Source organism: Anser cygnoides, chromosome 6 (genome assembly GCF_040182565.1).
Source record: "Anser cygnoides isolate HZ-2024a breed goose chromosome 6, Taihu_goose_T2T_genome, whole genome shotgun sequence".
Lineage (NCBI taxonomy): Eukaryota > Metazoa > Chordata > Aves > Anseriformes > Anatidae > Anser > Anser cygnoides.
Genome location: NC_089878.1, coordinates 16,457,285 through 16,482,617, shown reverse-complemented (window position 1 = coordinate 16,482,617; position 25,333 = coordinate 16,457,285). Strand labels below are relative to the sequence as shown.

At 35.9% G+C, this 25,333-nt stretch overlaps 1 protein-coding gene across 2 annotated transcripts; it reads left to right on the top strand.

The window, feature by feature from the left end:
• The first annotated feature begins 270 nt into the window (after positions 1-270).
• Positions 271-24,737, top strand: DNAJC10 (DnaJ heat shock protein family (Hsp40) member C10). 2 transcript variants are annotated; one of them, XM_048061489.2, is made up of 23 exons: positions 271-401; positions 893-1,250; positions 3,163-3,328; positions 5,123-5,173; positions 6,176-6,258; positions 6,444-6,575; positions 7,486-7,579; positions 7,810-7,887; positions 9,574-9,617; positions 9,983-10,120; positions 11,373-11,462; positions 12,124-12,237; positions 13,022-13,136; positions 14,129-14,256; positions 14,531-14,647; positions 15,892-15,993; positions 17,002-17,157; positions 18,502-18,635; positions 20,143-20,196; positions 20,583-20,730; positions 21,506-21,625; positions 22,832-22,948; positions 23,514-24,737. In XM_048061489.2, the coding sequence occupies exons 2-23, from the start codon at positions 1,053-1,055 to the stop codon at positions 23,523-23,525; spliced, it is 2,391 nt and encodes a 796-aa protein (XP_047917446.1). In that variant the 5' UTR covers positions 271-401; positions 893-1,052; the 3' UTR covers positions 23,526-24,737. The 2 variants fall into 2 exon arrangements, with proteins under 2 accessions (XP_047917446.1, XP_047917445.1); XM_048061488.2 differs by having other exon boundaries at positions 301-638.
• Positions 24,738-25,333: the final 596 nt, after the last annotated feature.

The window sequence follows — 25,333 nt, the reverse complement described above, 5'->3', positions numbered from 1 at the left end:
TTGTTTTCAGCTCTCACTGCTCTACCGTTATTAACGGCCAATAAAATAATTTTCCTCAAGCCAGTGCTTTGCCCGTGAGCGATCTCCCTGCCCTTATCTCGAGCTTTTTTCCGTCCCGCTGAGGGGCGCGGCGATGCTGCCGCCTACCCGCGGCCACCCCTCAGACGGCCCCGCGGGCTGCAGCAGCATCCCAACCCGCTAGGGGCGGGCCGAGGCCGCGGGGAGCGGCCGGGAGGAGCCGAGACCCGCCCGGGGCGGGCGCGGCCGCCACGTCATCCCGGAGCCGCCCCGCCCGCTCCGGCCCCGAGCCGGATCCCGGCGCGGGCCGCCCTTCCGCCGGCGCCGGGGAGAAAGCGCCGCCGCCCCATGCTGCTCCGCGCCCGGCCCGCCGCCGCCGCACGGTGAGAGCCGCGCTGCGGGCAGGGCACGGCAGGGGTCCGGAGCGGAGCGGGCGGCAACCCCACCCCGGGCGGTCCCCGGCGCCCCCCGGCCTCTCCGCTCCGTTGCCTCACGGCCACGGCCCTGCGGCGGCCCCCGCGCCCGGCCGGTCAGCGAGAGGCTTCCAGCGCCCTCCGGCCCCGAGCCCCGGCCGCGAACGGCGCGGTCCTTGGGAGAAGTGTCCCTCCGGGGCGCTGCGAGTAAGTTCGATGGAAGAGCGGGGCGAACCGAGAAAGCGTTTGGGCCAGCCGCTTGGTTAAAGCTCTGCTTCGTTGCCTGAGTCAATAAGGCACTTAATAAAGAGCTGGTCTGTTAGTTGTGCGGCCTTTGGGAAGCAGGTAGCTAGCCATCAAAAAACTTCATGTGCAGACCACACAAAACCTGGCGATGCAGCTCTTTACTCGTGTATATTGAATAACTTGAAATATATACTTTTTTTTCCCTCTTTTTATAGATTGTAATTCTTGCAAGACTTGTGACATGAAGTAGGACAACCAGGATTTTGAAGAGGTCTGTCATAAGTACAGCATATCTCCAAACATCAGTGGATTTACCAAAGACTCTTCTCAAAGCCTGCTCGAATCAGAACCTGTAAACTTTCCAGAAGTTTCACGATGGAGTTCATATTGTCCAAAGGAGATCATACGAGATATTTGAGATTTTTACTGTTAGTTTTAGTATGTGCAATAGTTCTTGTGTGCACTGATCAGGACTACTATAGTTTACTTGGAGTATCCAAAGAAGCAAGCAGCAGAGAAATAAGACAAGCATTCAAAAAACTGGCATTAAAGTTACACCCTGATAAAAATCAGGTAAGTTACATCTTTAACAGGTCAGTGTTGTTGAGGTAAGGGATCTTAATGTTTAAACAGAAAGTGTTTATATTTTTACTTTATCTAAAATGTTTCTCTATTCTTGTGAAGTAATGTACACAGCTGGCAACATGATTTAGCTCAGGTTTTCTGTAGAGACTTACGAGAAGGGGTAGACTGGTAATATACATGGTTGTGTTGACATTTAGGTCATGTCAGATTGCTGAAGGAAAAAAGGCAGTATCATTTACTTCTTGTTTGCATTTTTGTAAATACAAGAAAACATGCATCTGTACCATATTACCTTGTTGGTAAACTGATGAGTTTATCTTTTTCTATTTAGCTTAGAGGACCTTACTGTTTTCCTGCTGTGAATTCTCAACCAAAGAGCAAACAACACCAGCCTGTCTTGAGACATCAGTCTCCAGGTGTCAAACAGAACAAAGCAGAAATTCTAGGACTGTCAAGGCCTAATGAAGGAGGGTGAAAAGGAGCTGTAGGGTGAATAGAGGAAGATGATTGGGAATGGCTCAGTGTGTGATACTGTATTTTCCAAAGCACAAAGAAATTATTTTTTAAAATTTAATTGCCATATTTTTTTTCAAGATTTCCTTAATTAATCAGAAGTTCATAGGAAATATGATGGTTTGGCACTTTATGTGCAACTACACCTGCACAGAGACACACAGGACATTGATGTGCCATGTAGGCTCACGGCCTGCCTGCACAGAGTACAAACTACGTTTTTACGATGGATTTGAATGTGACAAAGCTCAAAGAGAAAGCCAAATCCCAACCAAGTCAGAAATGCCAATTTGTACCTATTAACAGCAAGCTATGGTTTCACTGGGTTGATATGTTCAAAATATTAATATTTTAGGACAGATTCTGTAGCTTTCAGGTATGCAGATATTACTGAAATGCTACAAAGAATTTTTCAACATATTACTTGCAACTTTAAAGATGATCATAAAAGATGAAACCGTTACACAAATTCCATAATAGTGATTCATTTCATGTACATCTATGTAATTATGTGAAGTATCGTTCAAAAGGCACTTTCTTAAAGCAATGTGTAAGCAGAAATCAAAAAGGTGGGAGAGAGCACTACAGATCTTGTTCACCGCTGTTACACTGCACCAGCTCAGGACCCAAACTGGAATTAAAAGTGTATTTTTCACCATTCTAATTCCAAAGAACCTAGAATACCTAGAACCAATAATGTTTTTCAAATAAGTAAAGGAATCTATAAGCCATGAGATACACGGAAATATCAAGTCTTCATTCTTAAGGTTTTTTAGTGGTGGCTTTTTTTTTTTTGTTCCTCTGCATTTGCAAAACAAGGTGCATAATATACCAGGACCCAAAGTAATAGGAGAAAACAGGGAATGCGTTTCTGCAAGTCCATATACCAGAATAACTCAGTTAATCTACTGAGCTCAGAAGTACAAAATATTTTCAGTTGGGAGATGCATTGACACTGTTTTACTTGTCGGAAGAAGCATCCTGCTGAATTTGCATGTATGCTCCCACTTCTCCTACACACACATTATGTATTATCTTCTCAAGGTAATAAAAGTTGCACAGGAAACTTAATCTGGAAGGAGAGGAGATCAAACAAAAGTTAGGAGAGTTGAAAGAAGAGGCATCACTGAAGAATGTTACAGCTTCCTACCAGTTTGCTTTGTATCTCAGTTGATACCTTAGCGAGGATGAAGAAATGAGAAGGAGATGCACTGGGCTTTAGGAAAGGAAAACTTTACTGTAGTTTGTTTGGAGACCACTAGTGTCAGATTCCACTGCAACTGGCATCTTTAGGGATACAAAAAAATTTTCAAAGATTATACACATAATGCTGAGAAAATAATGTGGTTTATTAATTACTTACTAATTATAGTTTTTCCTTAAATAGAACGATCCAAACGCACATGAAAATTTTTTGAAAATAAATAGAGCCTATGAAGTACTTAAAGATGAAGATCTACGGAAGAAGTATGATAAATATGGAGAGAAAGGCCTTGAAGACCAGCAGCAAGGAGGTCGTTATGAAAGCTGGCACTTTTATCGCTATGATTTTGGTAAGTGACAATGTGTGTTTGTGACTTGTTTAAAGCAGTCACAAGCAAATGCTATATTCAGATCTACATCAGTCATTTCATAAACTTCTGATGTATCCTGTCGAGATTTCTGCTTGCTCGGTTGTTCTGTAGCTGTCAATTTCACTCTGAGCCAATTTTTTATTTATCATGTTAATGGCTACCCACAAAATAACAACATGATGCTCTATCTACCTAGCCTTTTGTTCCTGCTGCCCATCTTTTTACTCTATGTCAAGTGCCTTTTTTTTTTTTTTTTTAATTCCAATGTTACTGTTTATTTTGGTATTATTGGTATTCTTTTTAACTCTTCAGTACAGGAATTGCATTCTCAAGTGGATTTCGAGAGATTTCTGCACTGTCAAGCCCATTTTATATGCACTTCTACAGTTAGAGATCAGTGAAGAGGTAGAAGAAAATGAAGAAAACAAATCATAAATAAAATGATCTTGAGACAAGTTATTTAGTGTTTATCTCAACAAATCTTTTATAGCTGTAGGAAAAGGTGGGGATGAACTATTCTCAGAGCTGCTTTGGCAGAAGTAAGTTAAAACAGGCAGTTGAGGAACATGGCTTGATTGATGTGAAAAAGAAAGCTGAAATGAACCTCCACCCTGGCAAAATAGTCAAAGCCAGTAGTTTTTTTGGTGTTTTTTTTTCCCCTTGTGTAGGTTGATGTAATATGTTCCCCATCTCTAAAAAAAAAAATTGTCTCTGCAGATTGGAATTGATTAAACTGGAGGCAACTATCACAGGAAAAAAATGGAAATTACTCTAGGCAGCACTGCTTGATTGAGAAACAGTATCCTTGAAAGTCTATTAACCAGTCATTTGGAGTGGTTTATTTATATATACATGGATATATATTTATATACTATATATGTATAAGTACAGATGTAATATGTATAGATATTTTTTCAAGTGCATGGGTGAGTGTAATGTATTACATTATATATGAATGGATAGTAACATAAAAACTGTCTTGTCAACTGTGAAAAGTAATTTCTTGTTATTTATTTGTATTTAATGCTTGTATACCTCAGGTGAAATGGGATCTCAACATGTTAGGTACTGTAAAAGAACTGTAGCCATAGTAGCATAATATAATATATAGTACTCTGGGTATCTTGTTACTGGCTTTCTTGAGTACTTGAAGTAGTATACCAGTTGTAGTGACGTTCTAGGTAGAACTGTATAGCTTTTTAGGAAAGCTGCTGTTCTTAACTTTATTCTGTGTACTTCATTCCGCAGTATGCACACACTCTATTAGTGAAAAAGCTTGTGGCTTAAACACCTTTTTGTTCTAAATAGTTTAGATAACCAGAGGCTCAGAGAAGACATTAAAGCTTCCATACATTACATATAGTGGTCTCACTGAGAGCTGGAGTTTCTTGAATTATAATCTGACAACTAGTTGACACTATTTCTAATATGCTTGCTGTAACACAGTAGCTGTCTCCTAGAAGCCTGTTGTTGATAGGAAGTGGTAGTTCAATTTTCTTGCTTGCTCAGTAATTGGTCTACTAAAATACCAAAAGAACTCTTCTGTTCTGCTGGTGGCTTTTGTAGCATGAAGACATGGCAGTTCATATGAGATTAGACTAAGGTTACATGTTACTAAATAAATACGGTTTAGTTGTAAAAACCTCTCTCTGCCAGCCTGCTGTTTCAACTTAAGTCTACTGCTTTCTGTTTCCTGTCTTGTGAATAAAATTATGGTTTGTTTCTTCTTTTTAAAAATGGTAACATTAAAAGAAATTGTTTGCTTTTTGATAGGTATTTATGATGATGATCCTGAAATTATAACATTGGATCGAGGAGAATTCGGTAAGCTTTAAATAAATAGCTTAGTTTGACAATCCAAGGTAAAAATGTTTACATTCTTAGCTGTGTATCTATAAACTTCTATTACATACCTTTAAAAAAAAAATTGTCAGGAAATCATAAGAGAGAACCAAAAAACCCCTAACACTTCCTGGCAAATGCTAGTTAGCAAATAGTTCTATCAATAAACAATTTGGTTTGGTTTGTGAGATCTGTAAGAGGAACTTATTTGACTTATTTAGTTTCTCCTTATCTTTCATCACGCCTTCTTGGTGTCTTGTCTAAAAATGCACTTGATAGAATTTCTTTTCTGTTTTATTTCTATTCATTTTTTTCAGAATATCATTTTCCCTGTATATCCTCACAAGCAAGAAAATTAAGGAATATTTTAATATAGGCAAATATAACCTCTAAAACTCACTGTAAAAACTATGTCCAAAAACACAGAGGCTGAAAGATATGTAATTCAAGCTGATAACATGTATGTGTATATTTTGTTGCCGTTGTTTTCTTTTGTTTGTGAGAGTATTGCATTGTTTTTTCTAGTAACTATATTGGTTAAGTTGTGTTTTTACCTGTTAGACAGGGATTCTACCTAAAAACATTGCCTGGTGGAATCCTGAAAAGAAGTGATTATCAGGAAATGGAAAGTACTGTCGTGTAACATTGTTTTAGCACTTGTGTTTTGTTGTTAAGGTAACCAAACTTACACTATCAAACATCTCAGGCTAATCTGTAAAGATTAATTATTCTTAATAGAACACATGTTGAAAGTCAGGGTGCTGAAGTATGATTTTTGTTCGTTTGCCTTCAGCAGCAAGTACATGTGAGTGAATTAAGTGCAATCTTTATCCAATCTCAGTTACTGTTACTAACTTGTGTCTAACATAAGAAAATACTTAATTTGGCTTTCAAGGAAAACAGTATAGTAAAAAATGTACATTTGAGATATATCTACATTGTAGGTGTGCATTACTTACTTGTGATTTTCTTCTCTTGATCTAGATGCTGCTGTTAACTCTGGAGAGTTGTGGTTTGTGAATTTTTATTCTCCTCGGTGTTCCCACTGCCATGACTTAGCACCTACGGTATGTATAGCAAACAAGTGACTCTTAAAATTCAGTTCCTCAACTTAAATTTTAACAAAGCAGATTTTTACACTGAAGTCAAAACCAAAGACAATCACTCAAGGTTCCAGGAAGAAAACACATGCTGATTTTTCAGTATTTCTTCATAGGAGAATATCCTTTTTCCCCTCCCTTTTTTTTCCTAGTGGAGGGAGTTTGCTAAAGAGATGGATGGAGTAATACGCATTGGAGCTGTCAACTGTGGAGATAACAGAATGCTTTGTCGAATTAAAGGGATTAACAGTTATCCAAGTCTGTATGTTTTCAAAACTGGAATGGTAAGTGATAAAACTTTAAGCGTTTTTTAGAATTACTAAAATCTGGAAATGTATTTCTTTAATACTTGTTCAATTGTGTATCTCTATATAAAGCTTTCCATTTGTTTTAACTTCTTTATAAGAAATTACTTTTTTTCTACGTTTACCTTGCTTAAATTAATTTATACAGCTGAATTCAGTAACTGGCTTGTACAGTCCTTTTTTCCTGTTTATTTATTAATCATTTTGCTGTTCATCCATAAATTTCTGATTTTCTTCCTAAAATGCATTTTACTGTGCAGCAGTAAACTTCTGATTTGGGAAGATACTGTCAGCAGTGGTGCATTAGTAAAGCAGTGAGTCTAAGTACTTGAACAACTTCGCTTATGCTATTGCAATGAACTTTTAAAATACAAAGAACAGTCTCTGGTTTGAGTTCAACGAGTATGACCGTTTACCTAAAGAAATTTGGAAACTGCTTCCACAAGACTTCCTCCATGCTAGGAGAAATTATGTATGTCATGCTGTGTAACTGCCTGTTGAGTAGTAGTTCTGGGAGTGGCGTACAAAGACTTGAATAGTTAGGCGCATTTTGACAATGATAAAATTTGTGAGGTTAGGTGCAGAGATTATACGTACATGCAAATGGACTGATGCAAGTAATTTTAATTTTTATTTAAATAACAATATAATCACTGGGAGCTGGTATTTTTAAGACTTAATTATCTTTCGTTGCTTGACTTGGGAAGAAATCACATTACAAAATTTAAATAAAGGTTAAATTTCAGGCATTCCAATATAGGAGGGAAAAAACAGAGCTAGGGCCTCAGGGAGAGAAGGGGGTCTAGCAGTTGCATAAGTACTGTTATGAAAAACACTGGTGTGTGTGTGTATATTAAATTCTGTGAACTTTATTCTTTGTCTTCTATAGCAACCTGTGAAATACTATGGAGACAGGTCAAAAGAAAGCTTAAAGAACTTTGCTATGCAGTATGTTACAAGCACAGTCACGGAGTTATGGGCAGGTAATGTTCATGTATTTTTACTTGGAGTGCTGTTCTTGAAATTGCTTTTATATACTTTTATAAAAGATGTCAGAAACTATTTATGAAACCAAATCTGTCCACTGTTGCTAAGTGTTACATTTGAGATTAAAAATAGTATTTATTGTAGTTTGTTAACATAAAACTTTGTTTCAGTCACATTGAAGTATACCAAAACCAGTCACAAACTTACGCAAATTGATTTATTTTAGGAAACTTTGTTAATGCCATTGAAACTTCATTTGCTTCTGGCCTTGGTTGGTTGATCACCTTCTGTGCTGAACGTGGGGGTAAGTGTGTCAAATACTAGTCAAATAAAACGAGCAGGGGGAAAATTAAAATTTATTTTTGTAGACAATGGCATAATCCCTTTCCCTTATAATAAAGAGTAAATTTGTTCAAAGTCTTAGAAGCCACAGTATGTGGACTGTGGGTCACCTAAGCTCCATTCTACAGGCAGTTTGACAAAAGGGACATTAATAGAAAGATTATGGTATTGTGCTTCTCTAATGTCATGTGAGTCATTAAAACAGCACTCAAATACAACCCCTAAGGGAAGGGAACAGGTAGAAAAGAAGTATCTCTGACTTCAGTTTCCAGCACAAGCTCAAATGACAGATACTGCATATAGGCACATAGCAGCTTGTCATGGTACTTGAGTGTAATCGTATCGTATCGTAGAATGGCTTGGGTTGCAAAGGACGTTAAAGACCACCCAGTTCCAACCCCCCTGCTATGGGCAAGGATGCCACCCACTAGACCAAGTTGCCCAGAGCCTCATTCATCCAGCCTGGTCTTGAACACCTCCAGGGTTGGGGCATCCAGAAGAAAGGATGTATCTCGCTTTAAACCACCAATACCCCAAAATTAGCTGAATATTTTCTTAATGTTACCATTAAAAATTTGTTTTGTGATTTGACATCACATCTGATAGCAGTCTGTGTGCAATGCTCACGTTGCTTATAATAATAAACACTGTTGAAGTTGCTGGACTTTTTGTTTTTAATAAGCCATTGGTTTGAAACCAGTTACCAGACTCATTTGTTACTTCTTCAGCATGTTTGTGAAAGGACAGAAGTATGATTTAGTTTGAAAGCTTTCTCAACATTGATCACTGCTTACACAGAAAGATACTATCTAACATATATAAAACAAATTATAAGTTAGGATTGGACATAGTAATCATCTCTTACCAATGTCACGACAGAGTGTAGATTTGCATTATTTTCAGTGTTTGTTTTGTCATGGACTTTCTTGGATCGGTATTGGATACAGTAGGAGAAAATTGCCTTGGTTAGCTGGTAGAGCTAAGTAAATTTGCTACACCTTTAACAAATAAAGATTTCTCAGTCTTATGAAGAGACTTTTGTTCTGGGAATTGAACAATCAGAGTTAGTGTTAGGTTTACATTTGTAAATAGCTTGATTTCAAGTTGTAATCCTTTTGTAATTAGGTTTTCAACTTTGGTCTAGTTACAGTGAGGTCGATGCAGATTTTTTTTCTGAAAAAAGATACATCAGAAGCTAACTATTCAAACTAAGTCTGGATGGGTAATTAGAGCATATAATATTTATTACACTGAGTTGTTATTTTAATCACAGGGAATTAACTGAAATCTCCTTATAGGACAGTATATATATATGTGGTGTGGTTTTTTAAACATTGAGTCATACAGGAAATTTTTACGGTGAGTCTTAGTACGGCAAATAAAAACTTAATATAACTTAAAATGAGAATTGTTTGTTCACGAAGCAAGAGTATGTTCACACTGTATTTTAACTTAGAGTGTACAACTGTGCTGATTATTAGATGTTACGATTTAGAGTCACTGAAATGTTGCATGACTAACTATGTAGCATGTCTGTTGAAGTGGTTACCTTTGCAGGGAGGAAAGGGGTAATTCTAAACAAAAGTATGTTTAGTGGATTAATAATTTGAAGTCTTATGTTTGTAAGTAAATCACTTCTATTTTGCAGATTGCTTGAGTTACCAAACACGTCTTAAGCTTGCTGGCATGTTGGTAAGCAGTGTTTTACTTTTCACCTGTTATATTTAAAACAAAATAACAGAGTTGAAAGAATGAAGTGCTAAATTCTTACTGAGTTTAGTGGAACTGTGACTTCACCCATTAATTTTCAGAACAGTGAAAAATTTTGACTAAGTAGCTGTTGAAATTACATTATTTTTAAATATATATATATATAATGTGAATGAATTAATATTAAGTGATGAATGATAGTTGTGTCCTTCCATCTTCTAAACGTTGTACATAATTGGTTGTATTGGGATTTTTAAAAGCATTTCTGAACCTAACATTGAAAAATACCATTCTTCGTTTTTGTGTTGTCTTGTTGTGTTTTGTGGTTTTTTTTTTCTTTATTACAGGAAGGCCTTGTTAATGTAGGCTGGATGGACTGTGGCACTCAGGGTGAGCTTTGTGATAATTTAGATATCTCATCTAGTACTACAGCATACTTTCCACCTGGAGCCACCATAAATAACAAAGAGAAAGGAGGTGTTTTGGTACGAGTTGTTTCTAAACAGTTCTGTATTTAGATAAGATAAGGTGATGACAAAGGAATGTGTAAATAATTACCAGATTGATTATATACAACCGAAAAGATGGTTTTATTTTTTTTTGTCTTCTAAGCTTGTGTATCCTGATGTATCTCTCTTGGTTTCTAAGGCAGTCATCCCTGGTGGTAGTCCCCAGCTTGCTGGTATGCTGGGAGAGTGAACAAGAACACAGTGCAGTAGCAGCAGCCTGTAACTCTGCTGAACCATCTCTTCAGGAGCCTCATTGAGTAGCTGTGGGAAGCCAGGGGGCTTTGTGACAGACCCAAGAGCCTAGTCCTGAAGCTGCTATCCAGCTATTCTGGGCAACCTTGGGAGATTTCCCATTTGCCCCCAGTTTTTACTCCAGAAAGAATATGAACCAAGTATCACAACTTTGAGAAATGCTTCTCCAAACAGAATACTGACACCTGTGATGAATACTCCTACATTGTCTGTCCGTATGGCTTATGCTGTTTGGCTCTATTCTAATACTGTAACCTCCTCCTACATTTGTATGGTAATTTTAACTTCCTAAAGTGATAGGAGACGTTTCTCAGTTTAATGTATGGTTTGTTCCTCTATTGTCACTACTGTTACCTTTAGTCTTAAAAGGAGGAAATTAGACTTGCAACCTACCCATTTTCAACCTTATCATAGAATCACAGAGTGGTTTGGGTTGGAAGGGACCTTAAAGACCATATTGTTCCAACACCCCTGCCATGAACACTAGATCATGTTGCCCAAAGCCCCATCCAACCTGACCTTGAACACTTCCAGGCACGGACCATCCACAACTTCTCTGGGCAACAACCTTGTACCTTACCACCTCTGGAGTTACTGACTGATACTAATTCCTAAATTTTACAAATTACTGAAACATAAAAATCTGTACAATGCAATAAGGGAAGGCTGTAAAAATAGACTTGAAATCTTGTAAATTTGATCATAAAATTTGGTTTGAAATTTGAATTTCAGGACTTTCAGCACCCAAAATACAGTATCTTGAGTTTAATGTTGTGGGAAAACAAGCTGAAAAGCAGTAGTCTGAGTGCTGTTGTCAAATTATATATGTGAAAAAAGTTGATCAAATAACATAAACTGTACCCTTCAGTTGATAGAAAAGAACAAATCAGAATAATTTCCCTGATGCTTTGAGTACTAATCATCAATAATCAGGATGATATTCATAGTTTCTTAAACAGTTAACTTTCCTTTCTAGTTTCTTAACTCCTTGGATGCCAGAGAAATATATCAGGAAGTAATGAAGCATCTGCCTGACTTTGAAATTATTTCTGCAGCATCATTAGAGGTAAATTTAAAAAAAAAAAAAAAGTCACAATGTCTATGAAAATCTTTTATCAACTATCAGTTTTAAATTTTTTAAATGCTGTTGGTATGACAACCTAGTATTACTGTTTCTGAAGATGATATTTTTTCCCCTCTGGCCAAAATTGGTTATTACTAGTTACTACTTGTGTAGTTTAGCACAATAAAAGTGGGGGCAGAAGGGTGTGCATATTTTTATTTGTAGATAGATATTTAGTAGGAAAATAGAAAACCACAGACATTGCCTTTGGAACTCACTCTGCAACAGTAACTTCCTAGTTACTATTTTTTGAATCAACTACCAAATCAACTTCGTCATGTTTTGCAGGAGTGGGAGGGGAAGGAAAGGAAGGCTCTTTTGACACTTGTAATAGTGGCAGCTTGACCTCCAATACGAAATGTGATGGAAACAAAGTGTAGAGAATAGCACATAGCCAGCTTGGTTTCAGACTTCTTCCACTTTTCACTTAATATGCACTGAAGGAAGTTTAGTGAAAGGACTACACGAAAGAATTTAGTGAGGAGGGGGACATCACTTAAAGAACAAGTGAATAATTGGGCATTTGTCATTCTAAAACATAAAAGGAATTTATAAATCGGTATAAGTAGGAAATAATGATGTTTTTTCCACCCCGCATTTAAAGGACCGTCTAGCTCATCACAGATGGCTAATTTTCTTCCAGTTTGGGGAAAATGACAAATCAAGTGTACAGGAATTTAAGAAACTTAAATTTTTACTTAAAGATGAACATATTCAGGTAAGAATGCTCACTTACCTAGTATTAACCTCTCTTTGCGTTCAGAGCACAAGTCAGCATGTTGTTATCATTATTAGTTGTTATTGCACCTCTGGTACCAAAGAGATATGCTATACTGTGATAGATGTGTAGTAATGCTTTTAAAATAAAGCAAGCAGTGAAGTTTTCCGTACTAAATAATGTCTAAATAATTTAAAAGTAGTTAGGAAAGACTCTATTTTAAGTCACCTCTCTTGTAGCAAATGTTGTTGCTGCAGATCCCCTTCAGTTAACAATCAAAACTTAACACTTTAGTGTCAAATGGATATATGTGAAACTATTTTAATTATTAAAAAAAAAAAAACTAATTATTTTGAAAATATAATAAAAAGAAACCAAATTCAAACTTTGTACTAAACATATATGGATTGTGTTACTATACAAGATACGGATTTCAAAAAATGTGGCATTGACTAGAAGAGTTCTAAAGTCATTTATTTCAGGTGTCTTTCTACTTCCTTGCTGTTTTACTTGGAGAGGGGAAAAAAATATTAGGTTTTATTCCTTGTTTTGACCTTTAAATTTAAAAGTAGCTGAACAGCCTAATATAGCTATGGTAGTAGTTTTCCTCTAACATCAAAGATATGTTTGTCTTAAGACCTCTGATATTTGTTTAAAAAAAAAAAGGCTACTACTTGTCCATACTTAGACTTCATGTTGTGAATTTATCCTAATTTTTACTGCCCTTCAGAATATTTTGGTGTATTTAAATTTGTATGCCTTAATGGTGCTGTCTGTTAATTAGGTTGGCAAGTTTGACTGTCTTTCCTCACCAACCATCTGCAAGAAGCTATATGTCTATCAGCCATGTCTAGCAGTCTTCAAAGGAAAAGGAATTGAAGATTATGAAATTCATCATGGTAAGGGAAACTTTGGCAAACTTAAATCTTTACATGATCACTTTAAGATGACACCATATTTGGCACACTGCATTTGTTTTCCAAAGAAACAGTTTTGTAGTCCTAGTATTTGCTCTTTTTTTTGTGACCTTATTGTAGCCTTGCCCAGACCTATCATTTCCTTTAGGGTTTTTTTGGGTCCCCCCAGTAAGGGATCAGCATATGCTAAGGGATGTACTTTGCGTTTACTGTCTTGTCTATTTCAGTCATCCTTACATCTACATCCGTACATATGAAAGAAATCTCTGAAGCTGATCAAGACAGCTTATGCTTTGGGTAGGACAGCCAAAGAATGCTGCAAGGCACACCCGTCACAGAGGCTTTACGTGCCAGATATACAGTGCTGTCCACATGATAAACTTGGATTTGATTTTGCTTGTCACTGCACTGAAATGAATTCCTTGTTTAATTGATTCCCATCCAAGAAAGTCTATACTGAGATGTTGCCACTTAGATTCATTTGCAGAGTAGTAGTTTGGTTCCATGAAAGGTTGGAACTATGTTACTGCATACCTCTGAAAGGATTGAAAAATGATGGTATGAGCGAGAACAACACAGGTTGCTACAGTTTTGTTTCAACAATCAGTGTAGCTTCATCCAGAATGCAGCAAAAGGCAGTTATGCATGATGAGGCTCTGATTTTTCAGTCTCAGTTACTAGGAACAGCTTGCAAGAAATCTCAGCCAAAATGTAATATTAAAGAAGAGAGGGGATAATTGTTTGACCACCTAGATAAATCAGTCATACCTAAGGGGGGAAGATGATCCCATACATCTAATGAGTGTTGTCAAAGAAAAACCTTACATGCCTGCAATTTCCACCCCTACAAAGAAGACAAGGGTTGTATACATACAGCATTTCTAGATCTTTTCCAGTATTTATAACAACATAATATTTTAAAGAGATCTTTCATGGGGAAAAATAAAGTTTCCTTTCTACATTGTTCTTTGAAGGAAAGAAGATCTTATATGACATCGTTGCATTTGCCAAAGAAAGTGTCAACTCTCATGTTATCACCCTGGGACCTCAGAATTTTCCTGGCAAAGAGAAGGAACCATGGCTTGTGGATTTCTTTGCACCAGTAAATATTTAATATCTACATTTCCCCTTTTCTAAAATCTGTTATGTAAATATGTAACAAAATGCTATTAGTATTTTGAAAGCATCCTTCGACATCATGAGACAGTACTGTAATTTCTCATTCCTTGGCAGCACTAGTTCCTAGATTGTGTGGGCTTTTTATTTAGTGGAGTCTGTTGTCAAAGCAGCATATTATTTGTTTCAAACAGCTTACGTTCTCCTGAGAGCCAACTGCAGGGCAAAGCAATTGTGTTTATTTGCATTTTGTTTTCTAGTGGTGTCCTCCTTGTCGAGCTTTGTTACCAGAGCTGAGAAAAGCATCAAAACATCTTTATGGTCAGCTTAAATTTGGAACGCTAGACTGTACTGTCCATGAAGGGCTTTGCAACATGGTAAGCTGTAGAAATTTAAAACGGAGAAAAAATCATATCAAATGGTTTATATATAGTTTATATATAGTGGTGGGAGCAGATCGTGCTTGTTTTTAATACTTTTTTTTCTTTTAAAGGGCAGTAACCCAAACAGGGCATTTGTATCAAGATTTTTTTTTCAAAGCAACAAACTATACAGTCACTACAGATAATATCTAAATGCAAAAATACAGGTCAAATTTTGGTCTGATTTGGTAGTGTTATTGGAAGACTCAGGAAACTGTTAGAATTTAGTAGTTCCTCTTTTTTCTTTAATAAAAAGTAAAGCAGACCCAGAAAGGTTTTTCTTTCTGTAAATGCATACATGCACTCGTTTTGTTCTTCACGTGTGAAGAGGGAAATAGTAGAACATGTAAAAAAAAAAAAAAAAAAAAACCATAAGGTTCATATTGATGCAGCATTTTTTGAAGGTGTCTGCAAAGACTTTTACTTTAGTTCACCCAAAATGACTGATTTTTATTTTGTGGGGCTTAAGTGGAGGATCAGTTTTGAAGTAACAAAGTTTATTACTTATCAGCTTGCACTCATTCCATTACTACATTTTTGAATAAAAAATAGATTATTAAAATCTTGCCCAATTTTCCATTTTTAAATTTGCTTAGCTTTTGCTTCAATTAATTTATTGGGATAAAAATTATTAATATTACTTTTCTTGATTTCCAGAAAATATAGTTCGGCAGATTCCCTGCTCAATGTGCATCTGCACATTTTATTGTTTATAAGAGCTTATGTTAGAATATTGTGTCTATATTAAAAATGTGAATGTCTTAAAACACATGAAAACTAGGTTTAAAAAAAGGAACAACTTTAAAGTTGTGTTTTAGATGTGCTTATACACTGATTTCAAATTATGGGAGCATCAGTTTTCAATAGTGGACGATATGGTTCTTCATATGGTACAAGTGTTTCCACCTGAGGCCTGAGAATAGTGTTAAAAACTAAAGGCTTAGAAGGCCTGTGGGTTAATTCCTGTATTGCAGAGTACACTTCAGGACAAACTATACTATCTAAAATACAGATTGGCTTTTTTTTTTTCTGGACTGGTTTTTAATGGTTTCAAACTCCCACCTGCATGTATATTTAAGCAGTTGTACTGCACAGAAAGGATAAAGTAGCAGCTGTGAGCCACCAATACCAATGGCAGTTAAAGGAAAGTATGGGAAGCCTACTAATTCCTTGCAATTTCTCGTTGTCTGTTTTGTTAGCATAATATTCGAGCTTATCCAACAACAGTTTTGTTCAATCAGTCCGATGTTCATGAATATGAAGGACATCACTCTGCTGAGCAGATCTTGGAGTTTATAGAGGTATGTAAGTTACAATCCTTGTTGCAGTTGTGCTGTATTTGCAATGTATGTCAATACATCTTTAGTTGGAAGATTCTAAGATTTATTTTAATTAGACTAGTAAGACAAGGAGTGGAAAAAACATATTGGGCAAGAAGTGATGCAGCAACTATCAGGCTGGGACTTGACACTTAGCAGATCTATTTCCCTATTCTGTCAACGTATTTCTTTGATGTCATTAGCAAATGTCGTAAGATCCTTTCCAACCTACAGAACAATAGTAATGATTTCCACAGCACAGAACAGATAAATTAATTAAAAATATGAAGTGCTATACTATTAAGGTGAAAATCTCACACAACGTGACATTAGGAGGAAGTTCATATTTTTTGTCAATTAACTTGCTGCTCTCTATACTTAGTGTCTGTTCCTCAAACTTTCTTAACTCACAGAACTGCAAATCATTGATACTCAGCATCATTGCTGCCAGAGTTCTTGTACCGTCTTTCCTCCAGCATGCAGGTTCTCTCACTGCTAGAGCCATGGGCTGTTTTTCCCTCTTCAAATCAAAGAAACTTTGCATTCTTTCCAGGCAGCTTATAAAAAAGCAGGTGCAAGAGTGCTTATGCAGCACTCTTTCCTTTGATATTCAAAGGCACCTAATGCACCATATGCATTCCTCTGCATCCCAGTCTAAAATGCATGGCTGAGTCTCATAATCCCTGTTCTTGCCAGGTGAGCTGAGTTTTATACCTTTTGCCTCCCTTTATGCAGAAGAGGAAGACAAAACTCCCTTTTGCAGTCTTTTGGGGTTTGTTTTTGTTCATTTTTCCCATCAGATCAGGCATGTGACATCTGATGCTTGCATGCCTTTCAGTGATATGGAGTCTTCCCTACCCCAACATCAAACAGATTTCAGTAAAAAAGGGACATTCTCAGACTCTTGTACAGTCTGTATGTGATGACAGTAGGTACAGGTTTACAGGATATTATTGCAAGGTACGTGTCCATAAACTGTCTTTGATTTAGGATCTTAGGAATCCATCAGTGATCTCCCTAACACCAGAGACTTTTGTTGAATTAGTTGAGAGAAGAAAACGAGAGGAAGTCTGGATGGTTGATTTCTATGCTCCGTGGTGTGGACCTTGTCAAGCTTTAATGCCAGAATGGAAAAAAATGGCCAGGGTAAGAGACATTCAGATGTTTTTCTGTTTTTGTGTCCAGTTATGCAGTTACTGAGACTGAACAACTGCTGTCTTAAACTTGTCACTGAGAAAGTCTGGTGATTAATATGGTGAACAAAACAGGGAATTCCTACCTAACAGTTGTATATTGTTCCAGATGAAGTTTTCCTTTTGTTTTTCAGTACATTAATATTGTAGCCCAGTCTTTCCTATTGATACAAGTGAGTTTTTGAAGTTGTGAGAAACTTTCAAGTAAAGTTACTTAATGCTTAATACTTTGCAGAGATAGCAACTCTGCATTTGTTTAAAATAAAACATAAAAAATTAAAGCTTTACCCATAAATAGAATAAGACCTAGTTGAAATAATTTGCCACTTCATCCACAGTTAGTCTTCATGATCATTAATCATTTTTAAGATGGCACTTAGACCTTTGTGAAATCTCTGGTTTGAATTTTAGATTAAAGGAATTCAATCTTACCTAATTATTTCTTAAAAGATGTTTTTTCTGGAGATCATGTTTTCTTCATTGAAGGTAAATAAATGTTAAATTCCATATGCTTTAAGGATGACTGTTAACTGAATTCCATATACTTCAGTACCCAATTGTTGGTGCTGAGAGAGGATGTTTCTGTTTTCCAAGGTCGTTACAGTGTTGTCCTATTTGCAAAGGTAATATTTGCAAATACCACAGTCACTGACAACCATCTGGGTTTTCCTGGGCATGCTTTGGGAATTTGAACTAGAAACTTTGGGCAAAACATGAAACTAGTCCATAACTTTCAGACATTTAAAACTCACTTGGACTAGGAATTCTGTCCAGGATTCTACCTATGTTCTGGTCAAATGTCTGTGAAGTATTATTAGTTCTATAGTATATGTTCAGTAATCATCAGCTTCCTTGCCCATGCCAGGTGGTTTAGGCCTTTGCAACAAATCCAGCACGTTCAAGACAGACATAAACTGTGAAACTGATAGCTCATCTACACTGTACCAGGATCTGTTATAGTTATTGAGCCTGTGATACAAAACATGGTAAGATGATAGTCAAACTAGATAACCACGCTTGTATGTACCTTTAAGGTAAGACAGGTGCCTCATAAACCGTGTCTATACAGTGCATACTAAAATGTTATGTGGATGCTGGGAATGCACCTGGATAGCTGGATCCCATTAGATACCAGTGATACATTTACAGGAAAGAAAGCCTCGTGATAGTCTTGATTTGTTGGTTTGTTTTCTCCCCAGCTACGTATTCAAGTGATTAAGGCACAAATTCTGAAGTACTACTGAAATTGTAGTATTATTGACTAGCAGGTTTGACTGCTGTTTTTTCTTATTTTTAGATGTTAAATGGATTAATCAGTGTAGGCAGCGTGGACTGTCAAAAATACTATTCTTTCTGTCACCGAGAAAGCGTCCAAGGATATCCTGAAATAAGACTCTTTCCTCAAAAATCAAAGACAGCTCATCAATATTAGTAAGTAGTTTACTTCACTTTGGAAAACGATAGACGATGTGTTACAAAATGAATTTGCATATTCTGTTGTATGGGAAAGGTTCATCAAAGCTATTAAAATAGGCTCCTATGACATTGTTTGTTGTCCTAGACATTGACTTCACTACTTCAAACATACCATTGTAATTTGATCTTCTGCTTCCGTAAGTTGAACTGAAACTCTCTCAGGAACCTTGATTTTTATTTCTTGATGCTTATTGAGTGCCAGTTTTCTAAGTTCGGTAGCCTGTTAAAGTAGATGATGTAAATCACATAATATAAAAATACTATTAGGCCTAATTGATTGCAACTTCAAAGAACAGTGTGATATAGCCATCTGATCATCCTCACTGGCAACAGTCTTAGCACCATTGCAAGAATTGTCTTTGTTTATCTAGCTATCCCATTCATTGTATGATTAGTGTGGAAACATTATTCACTAATGAGCAAAAAAAAAATCCTATGGGAAATGAAATCTGGCCAAAACCAAACAGCCTGTCCCCTTCATTTCACAGTACTGTTTGAAGATCTAGGGATTTCAGAAGGCATATGCGTATTTAAAGATACACAAAGGTCTGAAATGGTAGATGTGTTACTGCATTCTCTTACAAATTGGAAAGCTGATTAAATGCTGGCAGATAATAAAATGGATTGCCTTTTCACTGTAGAGCTTAATAGCAGGCCTTCAGTAGCTTTCATCACTGGACTGCTTTAATTTGATTCTGCTAGAAAAATCTTCTCTTAAAAGCATATTTCTTTTCTCTGTTGAAAACAACTAAGTTGGTGTACCTGACTGTTATTAAATTCCTAATGGTAAATTAGTTAGTTTTTTTCCGGCAAAAATATGGATATTTGTCTCTTAAAATAAAACTCACCTAACAGTATCAGGTCAGATCTTCACTAGTATCTCTATATTGAAAAATACTCTGTTATGAAATTGCAAATTAGTGCATATGAATCATGACTTCCTTTTTTTTTTCCTTGGCATTTCAAACTTAAGCAATGCCTCAAGTCCAAGTAATAAGCCTTCATCAAAGTTACTAGTTTGCTTAACTTTTCTACCCTCAAATTGAGGAAAATGTACCTAATTAGTAATAGTAATATTGTAATGAAGGGGCGTCAATTAGAAAACACATTAAGATATTTCTATTTGATTTTTGTTTCTTAGTGTCTGCAATTTTATCTGGAGTTATTACCAAAGATCCTTCATTCGAAATACTTCCAACTACCAAAGTTCACATGCTTCAGACCAAATTTCTTACTTTTCTGACACATAATTTTCTTCTTTTTCCTTTCTTCATTCTAGTTCTTCTGGTTCTTAATTCTGTATCTTTTGCAATGTATTAATGAGACTTTCTCAGATATGAAAGCAAGGCAGAAATATATTCTGAAGCACATGCTTTTAGGTTCATTATTTCATCATCTGTACTCCATAGAGAATTCAAACTACAGTGTGACTGGATATTTTTTCTTTTTAATCTTTTTATAGTAGCTACAATGGATGGCACAGAGATTCATATTCACTGAGAGGCTGGGCATTAGGGTAAGTTACACCGTGAAACTTTTGTTCACAAGCTGTGCATATAGTTTTCTTGCTAGGAGAAATTAATATCCAAATTGTATATAAATCAAGAATTCAAAACACTGATGTATATGTATTGCTTCATTTAAGATGTTAATGTTTCCACATTTTTTAAGTTAAGCTTTTAAAAGTGTGGAGAAATACCATTACTGTCCACCAGTTTCATGAAGATTGTATCATCTTATCTACCACGTCTACAAAGTGACTCCTTAATAGTAGAAAGAATAAAGTAAGGATTTCTAGATCACTAGTACACTTAATTTCAGAAAGTTCTATTGTCTGTAAGTGGAAATTGAATATGTTTTAAGTGTTGAATTGAGTATGACTGTTACTCTCCCTTTCTTCAGGTATTTACCACAAGTGTCTGTAGACCTGACTCCTCAGAGTTTCACAGAAAAGGTTCTGAATGGGAAAGATCACTGGGTCATTGATTTTTATGCTCCTTGGTGTGGACCTTGCCAAAATTTTGCTCCTGAATTTGAGATCCTTGCAAGGGTAGGTTTTTTAACTGTATTAACAGAGTGCTTTCTTCTACTAGTAATGGTTACAATACTCCACAGCACATTATTTCTTAGCAACCATCCAAAAATCATATACCTTGTTCTATCTACAGGAAAAAAGACTCAGGTATTTAAAAACTGAAATATTATAACTGTTGCTTTCTAGGTTTGTTACACATTTCACTGTGTTTTTTTAAGTTTGAGGCATAATCATTAATTCACCTTCGGTATTTTTAATGTACACAGCTATTGTTCTTCTGATACAGGGAGCAATTTATTAGACCATTTCATGTTTATGGTGATAGTAAGAAAATGTTTCTTGCCATTTTATAGAAAATAAGAAAAATGTCTAGAAGTCTAGTGTAGTTTTACAAAGTCTTCAAAATCTCACTGATCATATTTTCAGAATGAGAGAAGGGGGACGTTCTCAGTAGAAATCCATGCTTTTAGGTCCCACTTGCCTGGGGGTATTGCACCTTGTGTAGACAAGCGCGCACACAAAGGCCATCCTTTGAGGCAGACATCAGCCTGTGATAGGATGACCTTTTAACTTTGACCTGCTTTGCTCTGAATTCAAGTAAGAGTGCTCTGCTCAATGTGGGGTAGCTTCTGCTACAAGGGTTAACACTGAGAACAAAGCAAGTGACTACTCTTTAAAAGATTTGAGCAATGTTTTTTGCTTTTTTAGCTGCGTTAAAATTTTTCAAATTATTTGCTTAGTCAGCCCTGGAAACTTGATGTTTGGTTCTACTTAACATATTTCCTTTTAGGCCGTTAAAGGAAAAGTAAAAGCTGGAAAAGTAGACTGTCAAGCATATGGTCAGACCTGTCAAAGTGCTGATATCAGAGCCTACCCTACTGTTAAGTTTTACCCCTACCAAGGAATGAAGGTAAAGTGTTTCCTTTGTGTACAGTGCTGTGAAGCTACTGGTAGGAGACACGTTTCATTTCACATTAAACTTAAGAGATACTTTCTATAACATATCAAAGTACATTATTTAGATATTCAAGAGATACAATTATAATTGATTTCAGTAATACTTAAAACACTAGGAAAATGATGCAATAACAATCTGTTACTGTAAAAGAGTAAGTTTGTAAATTAATTGAATAGCAATGAAAATGTAGACTTAACCAGAACCAGGGTTTAATTTTGCAGGAGTCTCAAATGATAAAAGTTTTTTTTAACCACCAACTACCAAAGCAGGCAAAGTGTCTCTTAAAATGAAATGTGGATGAATTAATTTTGGTTAAGGAGGAATACTCTTTCAAAGTAATCAGTATTTCATTATAACTTTGACTTAGTTAGTATTTCAGGATAGAAAATTGGTATAAAATACTTAGTTGCATTCTACCTCAAACTTTCATAAACGACTTAAGTTAAAAATCACTGAGACCACCAGCTCCTATTAACGGATTAATAGTATTAGATTAAAAAAAAAAAATCAAGTGTTCAGACACTTCTAGGAAACTGCCTTTGTTCTTGTAAAAGCAATTGACTGCTATTAAATTTCAAGAATGTTGCAGTCATCTTTTTAAATGTATTAGTCTAGAATAGTATTCAACGCATCCTAATAGTTAAACCAACTCTTAACTATGCTTTTTTTAAAACTTAATCTCTTAAATTAGTATTAAAGTATGAGAAATCCTTCCTCACACAATCCCATCAAATTCTGAGGGATTTTTGTGTTAAGAGTAGGGGTTTTTCAGGTCTTCCAAGCAGTGAACCCACACTGACAGATTTATTGAATATAGAGCACGAAGTCACAATCTTTTTAATGGCTGTCAACGTCAAATACCTAGCTGAATGAATGTGAGAAAATTGTAACCAACTATTTTATATTTCTTTAAGTTTAATGACCAAGACAACACTTGTATAGTTGTAAAAATCTAGCAGCTAAAAGTGGTTCTTACTGCAATGAGAATTAGCATTGTTGAAACAGGCAAAATATCTATCAATTTCAAATCAAGCTGCAAAAGTCATTGCCTGCCTCCCTGCATTCTTCTGGAATTTTAAATGAAAGTAAGCGCATGTTCTATTCAGTATAAAGCATGAGTAATATTTTACAACATTTTAATTGTTTTTTTCTTTTAAGAAAAGTGTACTTGGGGAATATATAGACAGCAGAGATGCAAAAGGCATTGCTGATATTTTGAATGAAAAAGTAGAAGCAATTGAAAATAAAGGAAAAAGAAAAAAATCTAGAAATAAGGTAAGAATACTTATTCTGGGGACTTTTACAAGAGACATTATTTTATAGAATAGCGCTTTAAAACAACGTTAGCCTTTGCTCATTTTCTGTGAAGTATTAAATGCCATCTCTTCAGACAGCACCAGGTACATTTTACTTCGGCTTGTTTTGGTTACTATTCAATTTTCCATGTCTACAGATATTGCAATAGCAGTATTCTGATACATCAGTTGTCAGGACTTAGATGAATTTATAGACGTCCATGGAACATGAAAACACCCCTTTGGTATGAAAATACACTAAAGACTGTCGAGATGCACTGTATGTGTAATCCTTAGACTAGATTTACCAAGCAGACACACAAAGTCAGAGGCTGATTAGTTCAAGATTGGGATTGACATCCTACCTCAGAAGGAAGATAATACGCAGTTGTGAAGAAGTATTAATAATTCTTTTTAAGAAACATTTGTCCAACTGAGATATTTTAGTACTTAAAATCGAAGAAAAAACAGTGCAAGTAGGGTAAAAAATCTGGAAGACTTATTTGTACTATTAAAATAACAATTATTTATTTTCCTGTCACTAGGATGAACTCTAAATGGTACTGGAGGTGGTGGATAACATGAAAAATACACTGAAACTGTGAATATAGAAGACACCATAAGGAAAACATAAAGCCAGTTACATTCATGATGAGACAAATGAAAATAGTTTGAGTTCATGGGCACATGTGACTGTGTATATGAATTCTGTTGAACTGTGGGGAGATGAAAGCATTTTTGTTTTGGTGGAGGCATTCAATGTTTCTGCAAATGAACTGTGCGTGTCCCTCTTCTGATACGCCAACTACCTTCTTCCTAGTCCAACATTGGAGTTAACCAGAAACATGGACTGTATCACTTCTGTCTACCCATTTTCTATTTCCTTACGTTTTTCTTGTCCGTTTCCAAACACTTTTGAATGTGGCACTCAGCCTATGGCTGAATATGCACTCAAACCACTCTGCAATGCAGAAACACAATGAGGGATTGTCTAGTTGAAAGACAAACAGTTAATCTGCTTTGGGTTTGTATTATTGTTTAGTCAGTTGCTAAGAGATTAAAATCAGGAATTTGTAGCAGGATAGGTTTATTGAATTCCAGTGTTCCTGCCCTTCAGCACATTACTGTGGCACTGGTGGTGGTAGCAGGATTAAGATCGAAGAGCTTCTCTGGTTGTTTGGCTTTGAGGTTTTTGTTGTTTTTTAATCAAAAAATAAATTAAGGACTTTGAACTTTGTGTTTCACTGACTTTCAAGATTTGAATTATGCCCTAGAAGCATCTGTTTAAGGTATTAGCTCATAATGTTATTGTCTTTTTAAATATGAATATATTCTGTGGACATGTTTAACCTCTCTTGGTATTGCCACTTCCTTCCTCTGAAGATGTGTGAGTTTTGTTTCAAATAGTCATTTGGCAAATAGGATAGCAAGTGCCTTTTTAATTTAATAACGAACACTGTACATTGCAACATCTACTCATGCATCTTAATGTAAATCCTGCTTTTACAGTACTATTTTTCATAGCTTCTCCCTAGACAAAAAATAATGAAGACAAACTACTACTACATTTAGGAGTTTATTGAAATATTTCATTTTTTTCAATAAAATGCTGCTGAGTGTCAGATTTTTCTCCCCTGCTATGTGTTTAGATTTGGCATGACTAGTCACTGTAGTGTGAATGTTATAAGTTTGTAAATACTTATACACAATTTATTTTATAAAGCAGGCAGCAATAAATAAAAGGAAGAGATTCTAGTAACTTTGAAGTATTCAGATGCTTCCTCGGCCTTGCTTTGGCTTCTGCAGTATATTAATAAGAAAGAAAAGGTATTGCATGGTGTTTTTTTAATCAAGTTGGCCTTCCCCCCCCATCTAAATCAAATCTCAAACTCCATCACAGTCAAAAAAAGGAACATTTTTATACTTGTGACTTTAATACAAACTCTCTTCCTTTGGACAGCTATTACATCTATGTTTGATTTTAACTTCCCTTCTCATCTCCTCCTTTCTTCCTGAAGCCAGAGGTCATGGTTACATATTCTTGATCCTACTATTAAAATTCCAAACAAAAATGACCTAATACAGGATTGTACCATTTCTACTTTATTTCTAACAGGAATAGAATAGTAGGACTAAAATACAAGTACCTCATGATACTCCCCTCAGTAACACAATGTGCTGGCTTTACTATGGCTCAACTCATATTTCACTTATATTAAAAAAAAAAGCACATGCACTTCCTTCTATTGTAGTTGAACATACAAATAACTACTATAAAAAGACAAAACTACTCCTCATAAAAATATCCTACACACTGACTTATTATATTATTATAAGGATTACTTACTTTGGAACACAGGATTTG

Bases quoted from the DNA above. Each gene is read 5' to 3' on its own strand.
- DNAJC10 (XM_048061489.2), top strand. From the start codon at position 1,053: ATGGAGTTCATATTGTCCAAAGGAGATCATACGAGATATTTGAGATTT. The intron at 6,259-6,443 runs GTATGTATAGCA...TTTTTTTCCTAG, and splicing joins GCCATGACTTAGCACCTACG to TGGAGGGAGTTTGCTAAAGA. The intron at 9,618-9,982 runs GTAAGCAGTGTT...TCTTTATTACAG, and splicing joins TTAAGCTTGCTGGCATGTTG to GAAGGCCTTGTTAATGTAGG.